Source organism: Electrophorus electricus, chromosome 8, assembly GCF_013358815.1.
Source record: "Electrophorus electricus isolate fEleEle1 chromosome 8, fEleEle1.pri, whole genome shotgun sequence".
In the NCBI taxonomy this organism is placed as follows: domain Eukaryota; kingdom Metazoa; phylum Chordata; class Actinopteri; order Gymnotiformes; family Gymnotidae; genus Electrophorus; species Electrophorus electricus.
In genome coordinates this window covers 14,921,265-14,941,964 of record NC_049542.1, presented here as the reverse complement: position 1 = coordinate 14,941,964, position 20,700 = coordinate 14,921,265, and the positions used below count along the sequence as shown (strand labels likewise).

Sequence of the window (20,700 nt, the reverse complement as noted above, 5' to 3'; positions counted from 1 at the left end):
TGTCTAGAATTTTTTTTGCAATGGATCTAATTTGATGTGAAAATTACACATATATTCATTGTATATCACTCCAATAACACACATAAAAACAAAGAAAAAAAAGAAAGGACTGCAGGCAGTATTTCCCATTGTCAGATCTTTAATTGTTCAAACATTTATGAATGTATTAAAATAAATAAATAAAACACATTAAACAATATGTGTAAGTTTTGAACAAATCAGTTCCCAAGATTAGTATCTCAGTTGTTGATTTGGGACAGGGAAAACAAGTGGTTGGGCTTAGTTGTGTTCAGAAGGGGGCGCGCTTTGGCCCTAAAGAATATCACTCGACACCAAAAGAACAAAACGTCATAGGTAGCTAGGTCACGTTGTCTAAGCGGGTGTGTGGAGTCTTAAGATAGATATCTACAATATTTAGCTGAATATATAACGTGGTTCCTTCATATTTTTGTTTCTATTGAGTGGCTTCACAAAGGTAAGTAAGATGATAAAAGTACATAAGTGGTATTCATCTTACGTTGTTGGAAATTAACCATCAAACCAAGCAAGATTCATTGAGTAAGCTGTACGTTTTTGTTCTGCGCGGTAAAAGCTTGCTAACAGATAGCTAGCCGGCCAGCTAGCTTATGTTATGTTACGTGCCAATGCCTTTGGTGTGGATATTACTAGCCAGCATTTACAGTACCTCACATCATTGTAAATATAGCATAGCTGTGTCAAAATAATTTCAGCATTATTACTTTTGTAGCTAGATAGCTATCTTACAGCTATGTAAGATAACAAATAAAAGATGGCTAGCCACAAAGTTTTTTTCTTTGAACCATTTCAAACTGTAGCCTTTCCAAGGCTAGCATAGCTGCCTAGCTAACCTAGCCTGCAGGCGGCGCTCCCCGGTCGCTCCGCGTGGTGAATTCTGCCATCACATCATCTGATAAGGCGCCGCCTCTCTAGCTGTGTTACGTGAAGGCTTGACACAGGTAAACTGGGCAGCTGCAAAACAGTGTTAAGTCATCTAGATTTCAGACAAAAAAATATAAATGTCCATCGCAAAAATATTGTCGGTTGTGTAGCTAGTTCTGTGAAAAAAGGGGCCATCAATCCATTCAAGCTATTTAGTTTAACCACACCATGTAAACGCAAACAGGAAGTGCGTGCGTGCATTACTTTTTTTTTTGCCCCCCGCATTACTTTTCTTAGTATCACTATATGTTCACTGTGCATTGAAGAAAAGATACCCACAAAAACTTACGTTTCTTGTGTCGCAGGTTTTACAACGTTCAAGTGCTTAGTACGCACGGGATCATGTCAAGCGCGTGTCAGGACCGAAACACTCGGTTGCAAAACATCCAAAAAGGACTGCAGTTTATCCAGTGAGTGTGTTCTGTTGGTCTGCTTCTGGATTTTAGACTCTTGAGCATAAACGACAGCTGTGGAGTTCCTAAGAGTATTTAAAATTCAAATGTCTTAGAACCAGTTGGACTCATGCCATCAGAGGAAGTAATTATTCTCAAAATCTGGTTATTTGTGACTGATTATTTATTACATGGCTAATTGGTAACTCGTCAGACCTGCCACCCTTCTAGGCCTCTCCCCGTTTCTGTTAGACCATTGAAAACAGGTAACCATTAGTCTGAAACACAAACACAATTTTACTTTAGAAAGGAATAATGACTAAAACCAAAGGAGAAAGAAAAGACTAGATATTAAAAGCCCCTGAAACAAGCAGAAATGTAAATAAGTTGAAGCACAGAGTCTGTGATGTCCATGCTTCTTGTATACCTAGTGACATCACATGTAAGGGACATACAGCCAAGCAGAAAGCAGTACTAATGTTTGTTGTCAAAGGTGGTCAAATGCAACTTACTGTATTTCAGTGTGATTGTTGTGACCAAAGGCTATGTGGTATTAAAAAAATACACAGGACTTATTAATACCATTATCAGTGTTGCATTTTTAAATCCAGTAGTGAACCTCTACACTACAAGTGCTGCAGTTCAAATACTCTTTCAGATCACTTTATGCATGAAATTCTCGTATTTCTTACTAATGCTTTTGGATGCGAATCCTTTTGTTTTTAGGTCTACCCTGCCCTTTCCTGGTACTCAAGAACAATATGAGGTTTGTTGATGCACACTCGATCAGGAATGCTAATTGTTATAATGAGTTAGCTGGAATGCATTCATATGAACTACATGTCATCTGCATGCTCTAGGTATTTATTCAGGAACTGGTGAGGAACCTGTATGGCGAGGGAAACGATGTGTTCCGTGAAGGTGAATGGGCCCGATCAGTTGAGCTGTATTCTGAGGCGCTGAACATCGCAGAATACGCAGATTCTGAAGAAATCAGCATAGCTTGTGAAATGAGGGAAAAGCTCCATGCTAACCGTGCGGCATCCTACTTAAACATTGTGAGTTCACACCAGCTCCATGGTCCTGTATAAAATAATTAATTAATTACAAAAATCACCCAGATGTGGAGACCTTGCATCATGTGGATGTGTTCTCTGTGTTGTGATCCAGGGCCTGCATGATCAAGCCTTGGAGGACTGTGAAAAGGCTCTTCAGCTGAACGACAGCAACTACAGGGCCTTGTACCGGAAGGCCAGGTCACTGAAGGAGCTGGGGAGGCACCAAGAGGCCTATGAAGCTGTGGCCAAGTGCTCCATGACGGTGCCCCAGGTCGGTCTGCATCACCCTGTACCTCCCATTTCACTGAAACCACTCCTCCAAGGCTGTGCAATTAAAGAGTCTTGTGTCTGTGTGTTTGTGTGCATGCGTGCGTGCGTGCTGCAATTTGTAGGATGCTAGTGTAATTCAACTGACCCAGGAGCTTGCCAAAATGTTGGGGCTAAAAATTCGAAAAGCTTATGTCAGAGGCAAGGTAAGTTACTAAATGTTACCCACAAGTTTAGATCAGTATCGTAGAGTAGTGTTCCATCAGTTTTTACATTCTTCAGCATCTAAGTTAACATACACATGCTTCTTTTTCTCTCTTTAGTGGAGTTTATCTATTCCATGTTTCTGGCTGTGCTCATTCTAAATCAATAGATTGCATCCAGCACCTGATGGCTCTTTATTTTGCTGCACTTTTTCTAACAGCCTGCCTTAAACGTGTTGTCTGGATCAAGTATATCAGGAGCAGCAAATGAAAAGGTCAGATATTTTTTTGTGCTTCACTGGTGTTTGTTTTTGCATATAAAGTGAGCTTTGGTTTAAACGTTTTGGTATTTTAACAGCATTCTCAGAGTCCAGTTTCTGTGGAGGACATCGAAACAGGTAGGAACGCACTTGGATGAGATCTTTTTGGTGGTTAGAAACACTGTTCACCATTATCATATCGTCACCTGACTCCTTCATGTTCTCATGCTTCAGATGAGTTGCGGTCTGGCCAGGGTGTTGGTGCTTCATTGCCAGTAAGCATTCCAGCATGTCCTCCTGTGACCGAGGTGGTAGACGTGGAGTCTCTGCCTGCCCCTGTCAACATGATGCCTACTGTGCCCCCTGCTGAACCTGGCAACCCTGAGGCTGTTCCCGTGGCCGTGCATGTGCCTCAGGTGAATGGCTCCAGGTCCAATGAGCCTTACCCAGCGCCACAGCCACTGGACTTTGGAGCAGAGATCATTGGGGATGACCTGGATGAGCTACTAGACAGCGTCACTCCAGCTGAGCCCTCTATGGTACAGTTTCAGACAGACATGAAGCTCAGTATACCTGCAGTACAACCTGCCATATGAGCTCCCATTCACAGAGATCACACTTTTTTTCTTTTTCTTTTTTTTACTGAAAATGGGGAATTTTAGAATTAAAAGCCTGATGTGTGAAAAGTTGAGAGAAATTTCCTATTTACTTATTATTCAAAGTGACACTGCTGCCTTATTTGTTGATGTTTATCACACAAGATTAAATGATGAGTGTGTTATAATATTGTTGTTCCCCCTATCCACCTCACAGGTGATTCCTACAGTGAAGGGTCCTCTTCCTTTACCGACCAGTATTGCCACTTCAAGTTCCATGACTGCACCTCTCCACTTAACCCCTCACCTGGGCCATTCAGTGCTCATGCCACAGCAGTGCACTGTGAACCTTCCTGCACCTTACCACAAGCCCCCCTCCTCGGCCTACTCCCTCAGCCTGGATTCCTTTTCTTCAGCACTGGACTCCCTGGACAGCTTGTCCATTTCAGAACCTCAGCCAGGTGTGTTGGTTTCTATCTTGAGCTAGCTCTGTTAAAATAGTTGAAAATGAATTATGTTGTGAAGAAAAAATATTGAAGTAGACTTTTGTCAGGTTGCTCCTTTGCTGATATGTTATTTATAAAGGGAATGATTTACATATTTACTTGGTTGGTTTTAATTATTTTTGTAAATGACATCTACTTTTTTCCAAATCATCCTGGTATCAAAATGCACAGCTTTTGGCCAGCAATCTTTCATGGTAACTATTTATTTTGTCTTTTTTTAATCACCCTTCAAAAGATTCCCCATTGTTTTATCTTTGTGACACCGGAATGTAATTTGAACCTTCTTGAATTTAGATGGGCACAAGTGAAAGGAACGCGCCTTCCATATCAGCCATGGGGATGGTGTTTGGCGTGCCTGATGGCAGCAATTACACACAGGACCGTCTGCAACAAGTGGACCTAGCTAAAAACCCACTCGCTGACACCCATGAGTTTAAACAAGCCTGTTCTACATGCTACATCAAAACTGGTATGTCAGCCTCGCCATGCAAGCCAAGCCAGGTGCCTGAGCCTGAGCTTTGTGTGGAACACATGACATGTGCTGCTTTGCATGTGGAACTCCCCTGCTCACGTGAATGTGGTGTGTCTGTAGGACCTGGAGTTCTGAACTATGCCCATCATCCAGAGGAGCATAAATGTAAAAAGGACTTGTTGCTTGGAAGAATCAAACATGCAGAGCACCCTACATGGAAACTAATTCGCCCTAGGCCCACCAAAAACCAGTATGAGGGGCCTTATTATATTTGCAAAGGTAAGACAATTGGCTTTTTTTTGCTGTTTAGTGCATTATAATAAATTGTATCTTTTAAAACTCAAAAGATTGCAGCATTAACTAGTGTCATAAGATGACAACAAAATGACAGAGCTTGGCATTGCAGAGCTTGGCTATAGGGTTCTGTGACTGGGACTGTATTCCATCCAATACCAAATGCTAATCACTTTGGCCTTGCTCTGACTGGATAAGAAGGAAGACTTAGTTCTTGTGTTCCCTGCTGATAGTGATGGAGCTAACTAATCGCAGGAGTCTAGTCACATGATCAGATCTGATCGTGCTTTTCCTCCTTGCGTGTTGACATGAGTCACTGTGTAGGCGGCAGTTTGACAAGATGGGTAGTTGTGTAAAATCATCAGGGCATAAGCCAACAGGTAATTAAGTACAAAAATTAGCTGGTTGTATAGTCTTTCAAGCCATACAGATTCTGGTAGGTTTCAACACTCAGCGAAGCAAAGAACTACCTACTTTGACAAGTAGAGCTGTGCATGCTCATTGGAAAAAGACTATAGCTGACGAGATTCAGATCGTTGTGGTCCACTTTGTCTACAATTGACATGGTTTTTTGAACAGAGCTTTATGAGAGTCATGGTGATGCAAAGCAGTGACAGAAAACTAGTTTGTTTTTGTTCATAATGATAAACATTTTCACTTTTATTTTAGGTACACCTTTGCTGCAAGAAATTGAACAAATTATCAAATTCCCACAATTTTCATCCTACTCAAAATGTAGTTTGATCAATCCAGACATGTTTAGTAACTGACTGTTTTCCAGTTGTGGCACCTGAGCTGGCAAATGTTTGAAGACATTTCTTCTGAAATCTTTCATGAATACATGTCCAAATATTATATTTGCTAAAAATTACGTTAAGCTACACCATATGATTATGAAGTAAACAGTTTTGTAAAATGGAATTGATAGCTTGTATTTACAGATGTATGTTCTAAGTGGCTATACACCATCATCTGCATAAACATGAAGGTTTGGATATGTACAAAACTAATAAAGATACTGGTATAATATAGATCTGCTATTACCAACAAACATATAGGCTACAGTATAAAAATGATTATGTGCAGAAAAATGTTTTGCAGCAGCCAAAGAGTGAAGACTGGCCCTGCTATAACAAACATGGCCACTTAAACCTTAGGCAAAGCACTTTGAGTGAGCAAGATCATAAAGATGTTAAGAGCCAAGAGGATATATTCTTAAACCTTGCGTGAAGGAATATGTATATACTCTGGTGGCTAATATAATGACTAACTTGGAGATTACAGAAAGTGTGTGTTTGTGTATTGTAGTGATACACAGGATGTCAAGTATCCTGTGCCAAACCATTACAGCTCCACATTGGGCCCAGCCTACTCACTTCATGCCAGCATCACCTAGGTATCTCCCTTCATCGATGTTTCACTGAGTTAAGCACATGACACCTCCAGAAGACTCAACAGTGAGGTCTGGTGTCCCAGCCCTACCCCTCTCCAAGCTCACTTTTAAACCAGCCACATACACCTCTTTAAGCATAACCCAAACTGGTCTACTTGTTGACTAAGGCCATACCCAGCCCCAGTGACACCATCAGTGCTTGCTGAGAGCCACCAGTTCCATATGGGCTTTATGCAGCACACTACTATATTTATCCAGTGCGTTGCACTATATTTATTCGCAGCCAGTTACTTCCTAACCAGTAAAATCCACATTGGCCTCCCCAGCAACTAAGAGTGTACCCAGCTGGACTGGCATCATTACTGCTTACTCTGTGCCACCAGTTCTGCGTGGATTTTACCATCTACATCACCAGGCATACCCCAACACTGCAGAATGCCTAAGCCATTCCATCTTTAAAGAGCATTTCTCCAGCTAGTCCATGCTCTCCTCATCCATAGCCACTGAGTAGCCATTTCAGCTACTTCTGATTACCTTCTTCAGAACCAAAGAATTTGCAGACTTTTGCTACAAATCCCCTAACACCTGTCTCTATCTGTGTTATATGCGGCTGCCACCCATGTTCTCTCACTTCAGCAAATCTGCATACGTTAACTTCTTCCTTTCAAAAGTTTCAAGCATTGAATGCTCAAATGGAATTGTTAACTTTTATAAAATAAACTATAAACTGTATGTTGTGAATGCAGTGGATAACCTGAGAGCTGCAATCTCCCTGATTAGAGTAACTGAATAACTATCACTCTGTTAGACATCCAAGAAAGGGACTCAAGCATGAAGAACTAGACCGCTCCTGGACCGGCCATGGTTCATGCCTACTGGCTGGAGAAGCTGACTGCTCTCAATGATCGCCTGCAGCACAAATGAACCAGCTGCTAATGGCTGGAATCCACCCTGAATGGTTAACTGAAGGCCGGACAGTCCTGATCCTGATTCTAATGGACCCCCAGAAAGGGCAGAAATTCCAATCCAACTACCAGCCAATAACCTGCCTCTGTACAACATGGAAGCTACTGTCAGGCATCATTGCAGTTAAGATAAGTAGGCACATGTCTCAACACAAGAGCAGCATCCAGAAAGGCATTGGCAAGAACACCAGAGGAGCTGAGCATCAGCTGATGGTGGATAAAACAGTCAGGAGTGACTGTAAGACCAGACAGACCAACCTGTGCATGGCCTGGATTTATTACAAGAAAGCCTATGATTCAGTGCCCCACACATGGATCCTGGAGTGCTTGAGGCTGTATGACATCAACAGGAGCCTTCATCAAGAACTCAGTGCAGCTCTGGAAGACAACCCTAGAGGCCAACATCAAGCCAATAGTAAAAGTCGCCATCAAATGTGGGATTTACCAAGGAGATGCACTGTCCCTGCTGCTGTTCTGCATAGGCCTGAACACCCAGAGAGATCACCACCAAGAGGCTACAGAACACAGGGAAAAGGAACACAAGAAGCTTGAGAAATACCAAGGACTGAAGGAAGAGCTAGTAAGGATGTGGGGGGTGAAGGCAACTGTGGTTCCTATGGAACTCGGAACACTAGGGGTTGCAACCCCCAAATTGGGAGAATGGCTCCAGCATACCAGGAGAATATCTGAGATCCCTAGAAGAGTGCTGTGTGTGTGTGTGGTGTGTGTGTGTGTGTGTGTGTGTGTGTGTGTGTGTGTGTGTGTGTGTGTGTGTGTGTAATATATACAGACACTATATTGCCAAACGTATTCACCCATCCAAATAATTGAATTCAGGTGTTCCAATCACTTCCATGGCCATGGGTGTATAAACCAAGCACCCTAGGCATGCAGACTGCTTCTACAAACATTTGTGAAAGAATGAGTCACTCTCAGGAGCTCAGTGAATTCCAGTGTGGCACCATGATGGGATGCCACCTGTGCAACAAGTCCAGTCATGAAATTTCCTCGCTACTAAATATTCCAGTCAACTATAAGTGGCATTATAAAAAAGTGGACACGACTAGCAACAACAGCAACTCAGCCACGAAGTGGTAGGCCACATAAAATGACAGAGCAGGGTCAGCGGATGCTGAGGGGCATAGTGCACAGAGGTCGCCAACTTTCTGCATAGTCAATCGCTGCAGACCTCCAAACTTCATGTGGCCTTCAGATTAGGTCAAGAACAGTGCATAGAGAGCTTCATGGAATGGGTTTCCATGGCCAAGCAGCTACATCGAAGCCTTACATCACCAAACGCAATGAAAAGCGTCAGATGCAGTGGTTATAAAGCACTCTGCCACTGGAGTAGTGGAGACGTGTTCTCTGGAGTGAAAAATCACACTTCTCCACCTGGCAATCCGATGAATGAGTCTGGGTTTGGCGGTTGCCAGGAGAACGGTACTTGTCTGACTGCATTGTGCCAAGTGTGAAATTTGGTGGAGGGGGTATTATGGTGTGGGGTTGTTTTTCAGGAGTTGGACTCGGCCCCTTAGTTCCAGTGAATTACAGTGTATACATGCAGTTTTAAATAGGCATTTTGGAGCTAGCAGCTGCACAAGCCTCAAGGTAAACATAATCTATAGTTGGCTGCAGAACTAGCTCTCTTAAGTCAAAGGTTGTAATGGTACTGCACAAGAAACTGTTACATAAAGACACCAGTCAAGGGAATGAGTCAGCAGGCTGGTAATTTTAATTCTGCATTCTTCAGAGTTTATGATCTGCTCCAGTCCAGCAGGATGTCATTAGGCTGTATTCCTTTAGAGGGTGTATGTTTTGATGTAAGCAGAGACTGAATGGCCTATCGATTCCACTCAGTTGATTGCCGTACACAGTTTTGCATACAAGATGCCGAGTAGGAGGCTGATGGGTGTGGATGTATTAGCATATATGGGAATGCCCTATAGGAAGCTATAATTGCTTTCAGCTTTTGCCTTCACAACTTTATCAAAGGACACTACTTCACTGTAATTGTGGAGGTGAATTAAATCTTTGACTGACATCCATACACCAGCAAATATGAAAAGGCCATTTGTGATAATGCTACCATGGGGATTATGTCTGACCTATATCCTATTCCATTCCATGATCATCTCAAGTCCTCAAACAGATTGTTCTGTTGTTAAATATGTTTCAAGCCTTTTGTTTGTCTAAACATTAAAATGATATGTCGTGTAGATGTAGCCAGTGGAGAAGATTGTAAGTACCTCGGCCACTGCACGTTTGCTTATTGCCAAGAGGAGATTGATGTCTGGACCCTGGAGCGTAAAGGCTTCATCTCGAGGGACCTGCTGTGTGATCCATATGGAGCTCGAATGAAGATCAGTCTCACTGTTGCCAAGATTCTACAAGAGCACCATGGGATCTTTATGTTCCTGTGTCAGGTGAGATCATTCATGTGGTATTATTGGCATTAAGGGTCTGCAGTTTAAGAATATGAGCCTGTTTGCTGTATTGTAAAAGTAAGGCTACGCTGAAATTGAAAAGAAAGCTGATGAGTGTGTGACCTGGTCTCTAGGTGTGCTTTGATCACAAACCCCGAATAATCAGCAAAACCAATAAGGACGACCCCAGTCTTTGCTCTCATCCAGTGACAAAGCATCAGTTTGAAGGAAACAAGTGAGCATCTCTTCTCATAGATCTAGATACGAATACCAACTTTGGTGAATCAAAAATGATGAAATTGCAGGAACCATCACCTATTTGTTTTTGTTTGTTTGTTGACACCTGTAAAGCAGGGTTGTACAAATCCAATCCTGGAGATCTGCCACCCAGCAGTTTAGTTTGAACTCTATCATGCCCAGCTCTAATATTAAGGTGTTTGTCTGTGTGTGTGTGTGTGTGTCAGGTGCCTGGTGCACGTTGTGAAGGACAACACAGTGAGGTACTCGAAGATCCGGCCATACCACCAGCAGTTCCAGCTGGACCTATGCAGACATGCGGTTCGCTATGGTTGCCAGCGTGAGGACTTCTGCTTCTATGCGCACACTCTCATCGAGCTCAAAGTGTGGATGATGCAGCGAGAGCAAGGTGGGCCTGTGGCTCCTTGGTAACAGTGAAGATCTACCCCAAATCACAAGATTTAATCAGTTTGCTTTCAACACAGTAGAGCTCCTCACTTTTTTCATGCTTTAATAAATTCGTTTGTGTCGCTTTCTAGGCATAACCCATGAAAGTATTGTCCAGGAAGCAAAGAAGTATTGGAATACTGAGGCCACCTCGCAAAAGGTATTTTGTTTTATTGGATTTATGTTGGTGTGAAAATAAGTCCCAGTAATTCTACAAATGATGGTGGGAGAAATTGCACTCTTTCTCTTCACATGCATTTGTTCCAGCACATAGGAACAGGCTATAAGGAGGGAACTGGTTTCTGGGACACCACTGAAATTTCTTGTGTGTTACACTTCAGGACCTGCCATCCACCTTAAGGAGGTTTGGTCCTCCCAACCTGAAGATGCAGTTTGTGTGTGGACATTGCTGGAGGAATGGCCAAGTCAGTGAGCCTGATAAGAACAAAAAGTACTGCAGTGCTAAGGCCAGGCATCCGTGAGTTATGCTTTCTTCTCTCTGCTGATCTGGCATTGTTCAGTGGGCCACGAGAAATCGGAGTGTTAATTCTTTCCATGAAGCTATGAGTATTGCTTTCTTCCTGCAGCTGGTCTAAAGACAGACAGGTGGTCCTTGTAAGTTCAGTTGAACGGAAGAAGTGGACAACGGTTCGCCCTCTTCCAACACGAAAACCCGCCCCTTCGCAGTTTGAGGTAAATGAGCTTAATATCGTTTAGTACTGGATCCTGTGTTGTTTGTTTATTTATTTTATACACTACTGTCCTTAATCATAAGATTTATATTATATGCTGTTAATATTCAGCTCTTGATCTGCTTTGTGATCAGATTTGCATGCATGTGGCTGCTGGTAAGAAGTGCCAGTATATTGGGAACTGCACTTTCGCTCACAGCACAGAGGAGAAAGACCTGTGGACGTATATGAAAGAGAACAATAGTAAGCCAGCAAGCTTGCTGAATCTGAAAATGTCTTAATCAACTACATTAAATGATGTCTAAAACCAAGGGTTTAAATTTGTGTGTTTGTTTGTTTGTGTGTGCAGTTGCGGATATGGAGCAGCTCTATGAACTATGGCTGCAGTCTCAGAAGCCAGGCTGGAGTGAGGAGAACTCCAGCACTGCTGGGAAGGAAAATGGGAAGCAGATTCACATGCCCACAGACTATGCAGAGGAAGTGGTACAGATCGCCACACCTGACACACACCATCTTTATACATCCTGCTTCTAGCTATGCATTTTCCCAATTCCCTGATATAATCCACCACTTAGCCTTGTGGATTGAAGGAATTTTCTTTTTCACACTAATCTTTTTAAATAATTATATGTTATTCTTTAACTGTACTGTCTTTGACCAGTTTTTAAAAATTGCTCTTATTTGCATACAAAGCATCCAAGACATTTTTTTTTTTTCCTGAGCCTTCACGTCTTTATGGTGATATGTATGTTGTGCGCTTTGTTTTTGTTTGTTTCTTGCCAGGCTGGCAATCACTGCTGGCTGTGTGGGAAGAACTGCAACAGTGAGAAACAGTGGCAGCAGCACATCACTTCAGAGAAGCATAAAGAGCGTGTGTTTAACTCTGAGGATGACCAGAATTGCTGGCAGTATCGCTTCCCCACGGGAACCTTTAAAGTCTGTGAGCGGTGAGTTACCCTTGAACCATAGTGAACGGTGATGAGATGTGGTGGTGGTGGGCAGGTTGTTGTTGTTGCTTATGGGTATGTTCTACTGGGCACAGGTTCCGGAAGGGCACGTGTAAGGAGGGAGAGCTGTGTAAACTGGCCCATGGAGAGGAGGAGCTAAAGGAGTGGCAGGACCGTAGAGAATTTCTTTTGATGAAACTTGCCAAAGCCCGAAATGATCACTTGATAGCTCCAAACGATAATGATTTTGGCAAATATAGTTTTCTCCTTAAAGACATAAAATAATTTTTATTGTTATTAAACAATCTACCCAAGGTGGTGTCAGAAACTCTAAAGTGTTCGCAAGATAGTATTGAAGCAGAAGGCTTGGGTAAAGCTTCCTGCTGTCGCAGGGGAAATGCCCCCTGTCAGTGTTTCATTTTAAACAGGAACCACAGAGCTGGCCTTGTGTTCTGTGTAATCATGGCTTTGTTGCTTTTATCAGAGAAAAAAGACACACCATTGCCATTTGTTACAGTTCATTAGGTTCAAGCACAGCAGACTGATATTCAGCATTCTTTGATTATTGTTCAGGCCAAGGACACCAAAGACGTAGTACAGTATAAACATGGTAGGCACAGCAGATCACATGATGGTATGAGATGGTTGTTTTCCCTGCATATACGTTTCAGTAAAATACAGTTTTCTCTTGTTGGAATTTGGACCTCTGTAACTTTGCTTTACTTCTTGACTGTTAACTTTGTGCTGTAATCTATTCTGAAAGTAAGACCTGTTGGTATTATACAGATCAACAAAACTCTCAAAATAAAATGCACATTCCAATTAGGTATAAACTATTCAGTGGTAAATATACATTAATCGCAAAAAGTGACAGGGTGAAATAAATTAACTCAGTGGGAGGCAGGCATTGAATGAATGAGTGAATAAATAAATAAAGGATAATTGGGGTCAAGAAGGTTTTTTTTAATTTTTGAGACATCCTTAAAAGTCTTTATATATTAGAAGGGCATTGGCAACTGACTCAGTCCCGACAAAGACTATTATCAGCTGTTTGATCTTGTAACTCGCCCTCTAGTGTAATTCCAATGTAAGTCCTCTCAGAGACGCAACTTGCCTGGATATTAGAATAAACACACAAGACCTCGGTGCCATTTTAAGTTACTTAGGTTACTTGAGCGTCCATGACAAATACTCTTAAGAGGGCAGAGTTGTCTGATAAATAATTCTACTGCATTCTTAATTCTGATCATGGGTATGAAAATATGTACATGGAGGAGTGCTTATGTAGGGAGAAATGTAACTGAATTATGTACCAAAATAAAGTGTATTTTGTTGCATTGTTTGTTTGACCTTTTCTTGGGAAAACCAAAAAAAACATTTGCTTTTAAATTATAAAACACTACTTGGCCTCAAAGGTTTAAGTCAAAACCATATGGTCTATAACACTGGTAAAAAGATTTTGTTCCATGCTAAAAAAAAAAAAAGCTACTTATGCATTTTTGCACACTGAATCCAAATATGTTTTCAGAATTTCTCTATCATCCAATGTTCTGTTGTTCCAATATGTTCACATATACATGTAAGTTTCGAGCCTCTCTGTTAGAAGACTATTGCTGGACATTTAAGAGGGATGTTCCTGAGTGACCTACAGAAAAGTCCAGTGACCTACAAAAAGAATGCCATGCATCAGCTGGGGTGAATTGCACAGTGAGTATGGTTTGAAATAGGCTTCTGGAGGCAGAGCTAGAAAAAAGCCCTTCATCAATGAGAAGCAAAGAAGAGCCAGACTGAAGTTTGTGAAAGACCATAAGGATTGGACCATATAGGACTGGAGTATGGTCATCCTCTCTGATGAGTGCAATTTTCAGCTTTGTCCAACACCTGGTCATATAATGGTTAGACAGAGACCTGGAGAGGCCTACAAGCCAGAGTATCTCACACCCACTGTGAAATGTGGTGCAGGATTGGTGATGATCCGGGGGTGTTTCAGCAAGGCTGGAATCTGGTAGATTTGTCTTTGTGAAGGACACATGAATCAAGCCACTTACAAACCTGTGCTGGAAGAAAACTTGCTTCCTACTGCTCTGACAATGTTCGCCAACTCTGATGACTAGTTTTTTCAACAGGACAGTGCTCCATGTCACACAGCTAGGTCAATCAAAGTGTGCATAAAGGTCCACCAGATCAAGACTAACATGGCCAGCCCAGTCTCCAGACCTGAACTCCGTTGAAAACCTCTGTGATGTGATCAAGAGGAAGATGGATGGTCACAAGCCATCAAACAAAGCCAAGCTCCTGGAATTTCTGTGCCAGGGGTGGTGTAAAGTTATCAAACCGCAATGTGAAAGACGCATGAAAGCTGTGAATAAAATTCAGGGTTATTCCACCAAATATTCATTTCATGACTTATCCTAAGTTGAAATATTAGTACTGTGTTGTTTAGAAATTTCTATGAGCTTGTTTTCTTTGCATTATTTGTGGTCTGAAATTTCTGTAACTTTTATTATTTTGACCATTAGTCGTTTTCATTAAAAAAAAAAAAAAAAACATGCTCTAAAATACAATATTTTTATCTGGAATTTGGAAGAAATTTTGCCAGGAGTTTATAGAATAAAACAAAACTGCTCAGCCTGCTCAAACACACCCATCAATTGTAAAACCAGAGAACTGATAATTTTGTAGTGGTCTCTTATTTATTTCCAGAGCTATATATGTGAACATTTTGCAATATGTCATATAAGTACACGAGGCTAGTTCCTAGAATCAGTCTATTGTTGAGACCTCTTAGTGGACCTGTATACAATGTGTGCACAATTATTAAGCAAGAGAGTATTTTGACAATATCATCGTTATGCATATTTTCCAGCTCCAAGCTGTATAAACTTGAATGCTTATTGGAATTAAGCATCAGGCAATGTGTATTTCTGTAATGAGGGAGGGTGTGGCCTAAGAAGATTAACACCCTATATCACGGTGTGCATAATTATTAGGCAGCTTCTTTTCCTCAGGCAAAGTCTTTCAGTCAGATGCAGCACTCTTAAAATTGCTAACATACTGGGGTGTGATCACAGAACCATCAAACATGTAGAGAAAAAAGATGCAAATTCACTGCCAAAGATTTGAGAAGAATGAAATGTGAAGTGACCAGGAACCCATTATCCTCTGTCATATTTCAGACCTGCAACCTATCTGGAGTGCCCAGATTTATAAGGTGTTCAGTACTCAGAAACTTGACCACTATTGAAGAAGACACATAGGGTGAAACGTCAAAACTGGGCCAAGAAATATCAGATTTTTCACGTTTTATGGACTGATGAGATGAGAGTGACACTTGACAGACCAGATGGATAGACCCATGGCTGGATCAGTAATGGGCACAGCGCTTCACTTCGACTCAGCCAGCAAAGTGGAGGAGGGGTACTACTATGGGCTGGTATTAGTAAAGATGAGCTAGTTGAACCTTTTCAAGTTGAAGATGGACTCAAAATCAAGTCCCAAACCTACTGCCAGTTTTTAGAAGACACTCTCTTCAAACAGTGGTACAGGAAAAAGTCTGCATATTTCAAGACGACCATGATTTTTATGCAGGATAATGCTCCATCACATGCTTTTTGTACTCCACTGCATGGCAAAGCCAGTAAAGACCTTAAAGATTAAAGAATGACATGGCCCCCTTCCTCACCTGACCTAAACCTTATTGAGAACTTGTGGGTCCTTCTTAAACAGATCTATGGTGAAGGAAAACAATACAGCTCTCTGAACAGTGTTTGTGAGGCTATGGTTTCTGCTGCACAAAAAATTGATCATCAACAAATTAAGAAAATTACAGACTCCATTAATGGAAGGATTATAACTGTTATTGAAAAGAAGGTTATATTGTCACTGTGGGTTGTTTATTTTTTGTTGTTTGTTTGTTTGTTTTTTGGAAATGTCAAATGTGTAGTTGTAAATTTAGTTGTTTACTATTCTCACTTTAACGGATTAAAATAAACGAGTGAGATGGGAAAATTTCCACATTTCATTTAGTTGCTTCTGCACTCTAATAGTTGTCCAATAATTATGCACACATTGATATTCTCCTAAAAAAAAAAAAGCCAAAACTTCACTTTTACTTTCTTAAATATTCAGGTTTGAGGTTTATTAACATTTTGGATTGACTGAGAACACTGTTCAATAATAACATGAATCCTCAAAAATACAACTTGCCTAATAATTGTGCACACAGAGTAGTCTCCTAAGTGATTTATTATAACAAATATTTAACAAATAAAACAAGTAAATACCAGATAAACTAAATTTCTGTGCAAGGAAACTTGTTAGCATGCAGTAAAGTTATTGCTAGACCTCAAATAAGTACTAATGGAAAAAGTGTGACAAACCTAGTACTTACTTAAAAATTGAATGACAAATAAAATACCAACTTTTTTATTTATTTATTTGTTTGTTTGTTTTTTTACCCTATGAAGTTAAATTGTTAATCAGTTAAATAACTAAACCAACAACTGATCTGGAAACCTTCATTTGTGCCCTGGACCTAACGTATTGCTAACCTAATATTAATCTAAACTATTTTGTAGAAAGTTGGTAATCATGTAACAGTTGCTATACAGAAACCCCCCCCCAAAACATTTCATTCTGTAGGATTACATAAAAAAATTAATATTAAATAATTATAGTCTGTAGGTAATTATTGTAATAACTAGTACATATATACTATATAGAATTTGTAGGGATACATTTATCAAACTAAAATACCCACTTTTAGAATAGAAGTTATAGTAATTATGCATTTATTGTTCTTTCCATTAAATGTATAGCAAACTGAGCTGAAATTGACATTTAAAATACTAGAATAGCATTTTGCTTTACTGGAGACTACATAACATGAACATGGAGGTGTAAAGGTCTCCTGCAGTAGTTTTCAGAAATACTTCTGGTATTGCCAGTTCTTGACACTACAAAACCTTCACATGCTGCCTCTTTCTGCTCGTTTTGGCCTTCGTGTGGGCATTTCTTTCACCTTTTTTGCCTGACATTTCGAGATATGGTGACTAATAAAATAAAAGTCAGTCTCCAGAAAGATTTTGGGTTGTGATTTACCTTATCAAAACTTAATTGCGTGTATATATATATAAAAAAAAAAAATCCATGGACTCCATGGATCTACTACTGCTGTAGTAACTTGATGTGTCAAAACAACTGTCTTTCAAGAAAACTCTAACCAAATTCCAAGTATAACCAAGATCAGAATTTGAAGTGTAAGTAACAGACCCACCTCCGATCCCACCCCCGTTTCCGCAACAATGGAGTAGAGCTCGTTTTTAAATGTGTTTCCAGCGTTTGTTTTAACGGCATATTATGAACAAATGAACTGTTATTAAATGTAAGCTCATGAATACCTGCCTAGCTGTGTTGTTGGTATAGCACAGCTATAGCGTTAGGCAAGCACATCACTTTAGTCGCAAGCTACTACTAGCTGTACATTTCATTAGATAGCTAACTGTGTAATGTTTTGCTTGTTAATAATTAGATTTAACTTGTTACACAGCGGCGACAGATCCGTTTTGTTATTTTGTAGGACCACATAAAGGTTAAACTGGCCAGCTCTTGGGCAACTGCCCAAACTGTCGCTTGTTCTCTTCACGCTACAAACTTCAGCCCTCAGCCTATCAGACGCGGGAATTACGTACGTCACAGTAGGTTTGACCTAGAGAGTAACGCTCCTCCGCATATCGCTGCTGCTAGGGATTTAATTTAACCTGTCTTTAATTGAGACACACCCTGTGTGTCTTTCTCTTGCACTGAAGCAGAATAAGCAGCAACTGTAATGGTGAAAATGTTTATTCTTCAGTGTAGGAGATCACCGGGAATTCTGTTAGTGACATAAAGCAACATTGACAGCATGACTGAAATGGCACAGACTGCCCCAAAGACAGGTAGAATGAACATGATGTACTCTCATGGACTGGTATAGTCATGGAAATTTAACTGCACAAATCCCCAATTCACAGAAATACAATCACATTTTTAGAAAGGCATACATAGAAGGTATGCTAGGTCTGATGGTATTAAAGGACACAATAATTCTCCATTACAACAATGTCAGAAAATATGATTGTTTTGCCATTTTCAAACGTTCTGCTTGCTCCCTCAGCAGGCCAAAAAACCCAAATCTCGAAATGCAAAAATCTGATCAATGAATTCTATGAACATAGTCTACCTGAATGTTTTATAAAAATAAATCACTTTCTTTAACATCATTTCTCACATGTACAGATGACCAAAAGACACACTCATAAAAAGAAAAACATATAGGCTACAAGATATCTTACAGCTTTTTCACCATGACAAATGTAAAAGGTCTATAAAAATAAAATTTATATTGTTCTAATTACCTCCTCTGCTTCTATATAGATATGTGCTCAGCCACAATAACAGATACCTCTGGGATGTCACCAGCATAATCCTATACACTGATGCCCAGTCATTAGCTCTACTACAATGGCTTCTTAGCAGGACAGAACAGCAACTAAGGCTGTATGTGAAATTTTATGAGATTCTATTTTTTTAAACCACCACTACCACCACAAAACTCACCTCTGTGCTAGAAATAAAGTGCATGAAAGAAAGCAGTAAATGAACAGTAAATGAAATGTATGAACTATAACGAGTGGTTCTGGAGGAGGTGGTTCCTAGGTCAAAAAGCACTTCCAGTGTGCACCAACTGTTTTTTTTTTTTCAATGAAAAACTGAAGTGAGTCAAATTAAAGTAAACTACACAAATGCACCATAATCAGTTCTCATCAAAGAAAAACATTTCATAGGGACTTGTGACAGGTATTTATACCAGAGCCAGCTCTGATTTAAACCAATGTGCTCCTAAAATACCATATCATGAAAAACAATTTTGGCCAACCCCTGTCCTCTAAAGACTGAGGGCATAATTTAGCATATAAATAAAACCAACTACTGTGAAAATGCAGAAATTAATTACTTTCACATTATAATAGGCTTCCACTAGACCACAAAGAAAAAAAAAATATCAAACAACAGAGCAGCTAGATAAATTCATGCATACATTTTGTTCTCCAGTAGAACTCATCTTCTCAAAGGAACATTAGCTTAAGGCGGAATGTTCCATAATGCCTGGTGTACAACAGAAGCCTACAAGCCAGATCATTGTGGATCTTAACACAGTGCGGGCCTCTAGAGAGAGCCTTTAGCTGTGGCTTTCAGTACCATTAGGGGTGAGCTTGGTCTTGTGCTCAACATGAGGCCCTCGTGCAGAGTACTGGACCAGCAGAAAGGGCTCTTTAGTTTCCCCCTCACCAACGATGCTCTCCTCATCCTCTGATTGGCCGATGCGCTGCAGGCGTAGGTAGCACCAGCATCCGAAAATCAAAGCCCCCAGGGCAGCAATGGCAATAAGAATCACGATGATAGTCACCACCCCAGTGGTGGGACTGTGGTCCATTATTGACATGCTTTTTGTAAAGCAAAGTTTAGTATTAATAAAAACACAGTGAGAGATTTTGGCCGGCTTGGTCTTTTTGGTCAAACCTAGTCTTCTGAGATCCAATTTGTAAAAAAAAAAAAAAAAAAAAAAAAAGAAGAAGAAGAAAACGTCACTGAAATGAATGCACCTTCGAGCACTCCTGGAAAGCAAAAGCAAGACGTGTCGTGCATAAGTGTAAGTTTAAAGGGACACAAGAAAGCATGACAAAGGCAATATCTTTGCACCTACCCAAATTAATCGAAAAATAAAAATGCGGCTTGTTATGTAATTTCGCAACACCAACTCATTTATTAAATATTAATTTATTTATTAACTTTAATTAATTTAAAATAATGAAAAGTCACTTGACTACAAAATCACTGCTATGGCCCCACTAAATCAGTGAATGGTGCAGTTATTCTCAGGGAAGTTTTTATTTCAAATAGCATTCACAGCTGCAGCATCTTCGTCACCTAGCTGGCTAGCGATAGCTTACTGGCTCTGCAAATGCAAAACCCATGAAAAGGCGACCATTTTGAGAAAATGCAGTCTAACGTAGGCTACATAGCTAGGTTAACTATCTTTTAAGCCATTGAAGCTGCAAAATCGTAAGTAGCTATACCATGCTGTCAGGAAACAGGCACACCTGAAAAAGACTGGTTACCAACATAAAATGTTGGTCACATTATGACTTTCAAAGCGGAGGAAATGTGTCACTTAATGATTAGCTAGCGAGCTAGGTATACCAACTAAAAGAAACGGATACTTACCATTTCATTAAAAAAACGGGTAATGGGCGTTCTTGTTCTGAGGCATTTCGTTGACGTTCTGTGGCGAATCATGTTCCTGAACTCACAAGCAACTCGCAATTTTAACTCGTAACGCTTTATTTACTTTTGCAGTGTAACAAATTGCAGTGTAAACTAAATAACAATATTGAAAACGTCAACAACAAATGCATTTTCCAATGTAATGTAAAGGGAAAACTGAGCCTTATTTTACCCAAAAGGAAATGAGATCACGACTGCAAAAATAAGCCTAGCCAATCAAATACAAAAGAACGTTGGTCGCATAGAAACGGGCAGTATGCGTG

At 40.4% G+C, this 20,700-nt stretch overlaps 2 protein-coding genes across 5 annotated transcripts in view; one reads left to right on the top strand and one right to left on the bottom strand.

Moving 5' to 3' along the window:
• zc3h7a (zinc finger CCCH-type containing 7A) overlaps window positions 1-13,454 on the top strand; it is a 29,826-nt gene extending 16,372 nt beyond the window's left edge. Inside the window, exons 1-23 of one of the 3 annotated variants that reach the window (XM_027018328.2) lie at window positions 161-475; window positions 1,266-1,370; window positions 2,079-2,118; window positions 2,213-2,410; window positions 2,523-2,681; window positions 2,803-2,883; window positions 3,102-3,155; window positions 3,239-3,278; window positions 3,375-3,679; window positions 3,954-4,197; window positions 4,414-4,436; window positions 4,537-4,711; window positions 4,835-4,993; window positions 9,584-9,789; window positions 9,924-10,024; window positions 10,254-10,435; window positions 10,566-10,633; window positions 10,815-10,951; window positions 11,061-11,166; window positions 11,300-11,408; window positions 11,515-11,648; window positions 11,949-12,112; window positions 12,208-13,454. In XM_027018328.2, the coding sequence (XP_026874129.2) occupies window positions 1,303-1,370; window positions 2,079-2,118; window positions 2,213-2,410; window positions 2,523-2,681; window positions 2,803-2,883; window positions 3,102-3,155; window positions 3,239-3,278; window positions 3,375-3,679; window positions 3,954-4,197; window positions 4,414-4,436; window positions 4,537-4,711; window positions 4,835-4,993; window positions 9,584-9,789; window positions 9,924-10,024; window positions 10,254-10,435; window positions 10,566-10,633; window positions 10,815-10,951; window positions 11,061-11,166; window positions 11,300-11,408; window positions 11,515-11,648; window positions 11,949-12,112; window positions 12,208-12,397 (2,943 nt within the window). In that variant the 5' untranslated portion in view covers window positions 161-475; window positions 1,266-1,302 and the 3' untranslated portion in view covers window positions 12,398-13,454. Of the gene's footprint in view, window positions 1-160; window positions 476-776; window positions 978-1,265; window positions 1,371-2,078; window positions 2,119-2,212; window positions 2,411-2,522; window positions 2,682-2,802; window positions 2,884-3,101; window positions 3,156-3,238; window positions 3,279-3,374; window positions 3,680-3,953; window positions 4,198-4,413; window positions 4,437-4,536; window positions 4,712-4,834; window positions 4,994-9,583; window positions 9,790-9,923; window positions 10,025-10,253; window positions 10,436-10,565; window positions 10,634-10,814; window positions 10,952-11,060; window positions 11,167-11,299; window positions 11,409-11,514; window positions 11,649-11,948; window positions 12,113-12,207 lie in introns of those variants that run through there. The other 2 variants (XM_027019130.2, XM_027019919.2) reach the window with 2 other exon arrangements.
• Window positions 13,455-17,935: 4,481 nt separating this feature from the next.
• snn (stannin) lies at window positions 17,936-20,639 on the bottom strand. Of its 2 annotated transcripts, none has more exons than XM_027003368.2 (2): window positions 20,378-20,639; window positions 17,936-19,767 (listed from the first exon to the last, which is right to left on the bottom strand). In XM_027003368.2, exons 1-2 carry the CDS (start codon window positions 20,383-20,385, stop codon window positions 19,332-19,334), a joined length of 444 nt encoding a protein of 147 aa, XP_026859169.2. In that variant the 5' UTR covers window positions 20,386-20,639; the 3' UTR covers window positions 17,936-19,331. The 2 variants fall into 2 exon arrangements, with proteins under 2 accessions (XP_026859169.2, XP_026860000.1); XM_027004199.2 differs by having other exon boundaries at window positions 17,936-19,680.
• Between the last annotated feature and the right edge of the window lie 61 nt (window positions 20,640-20,700).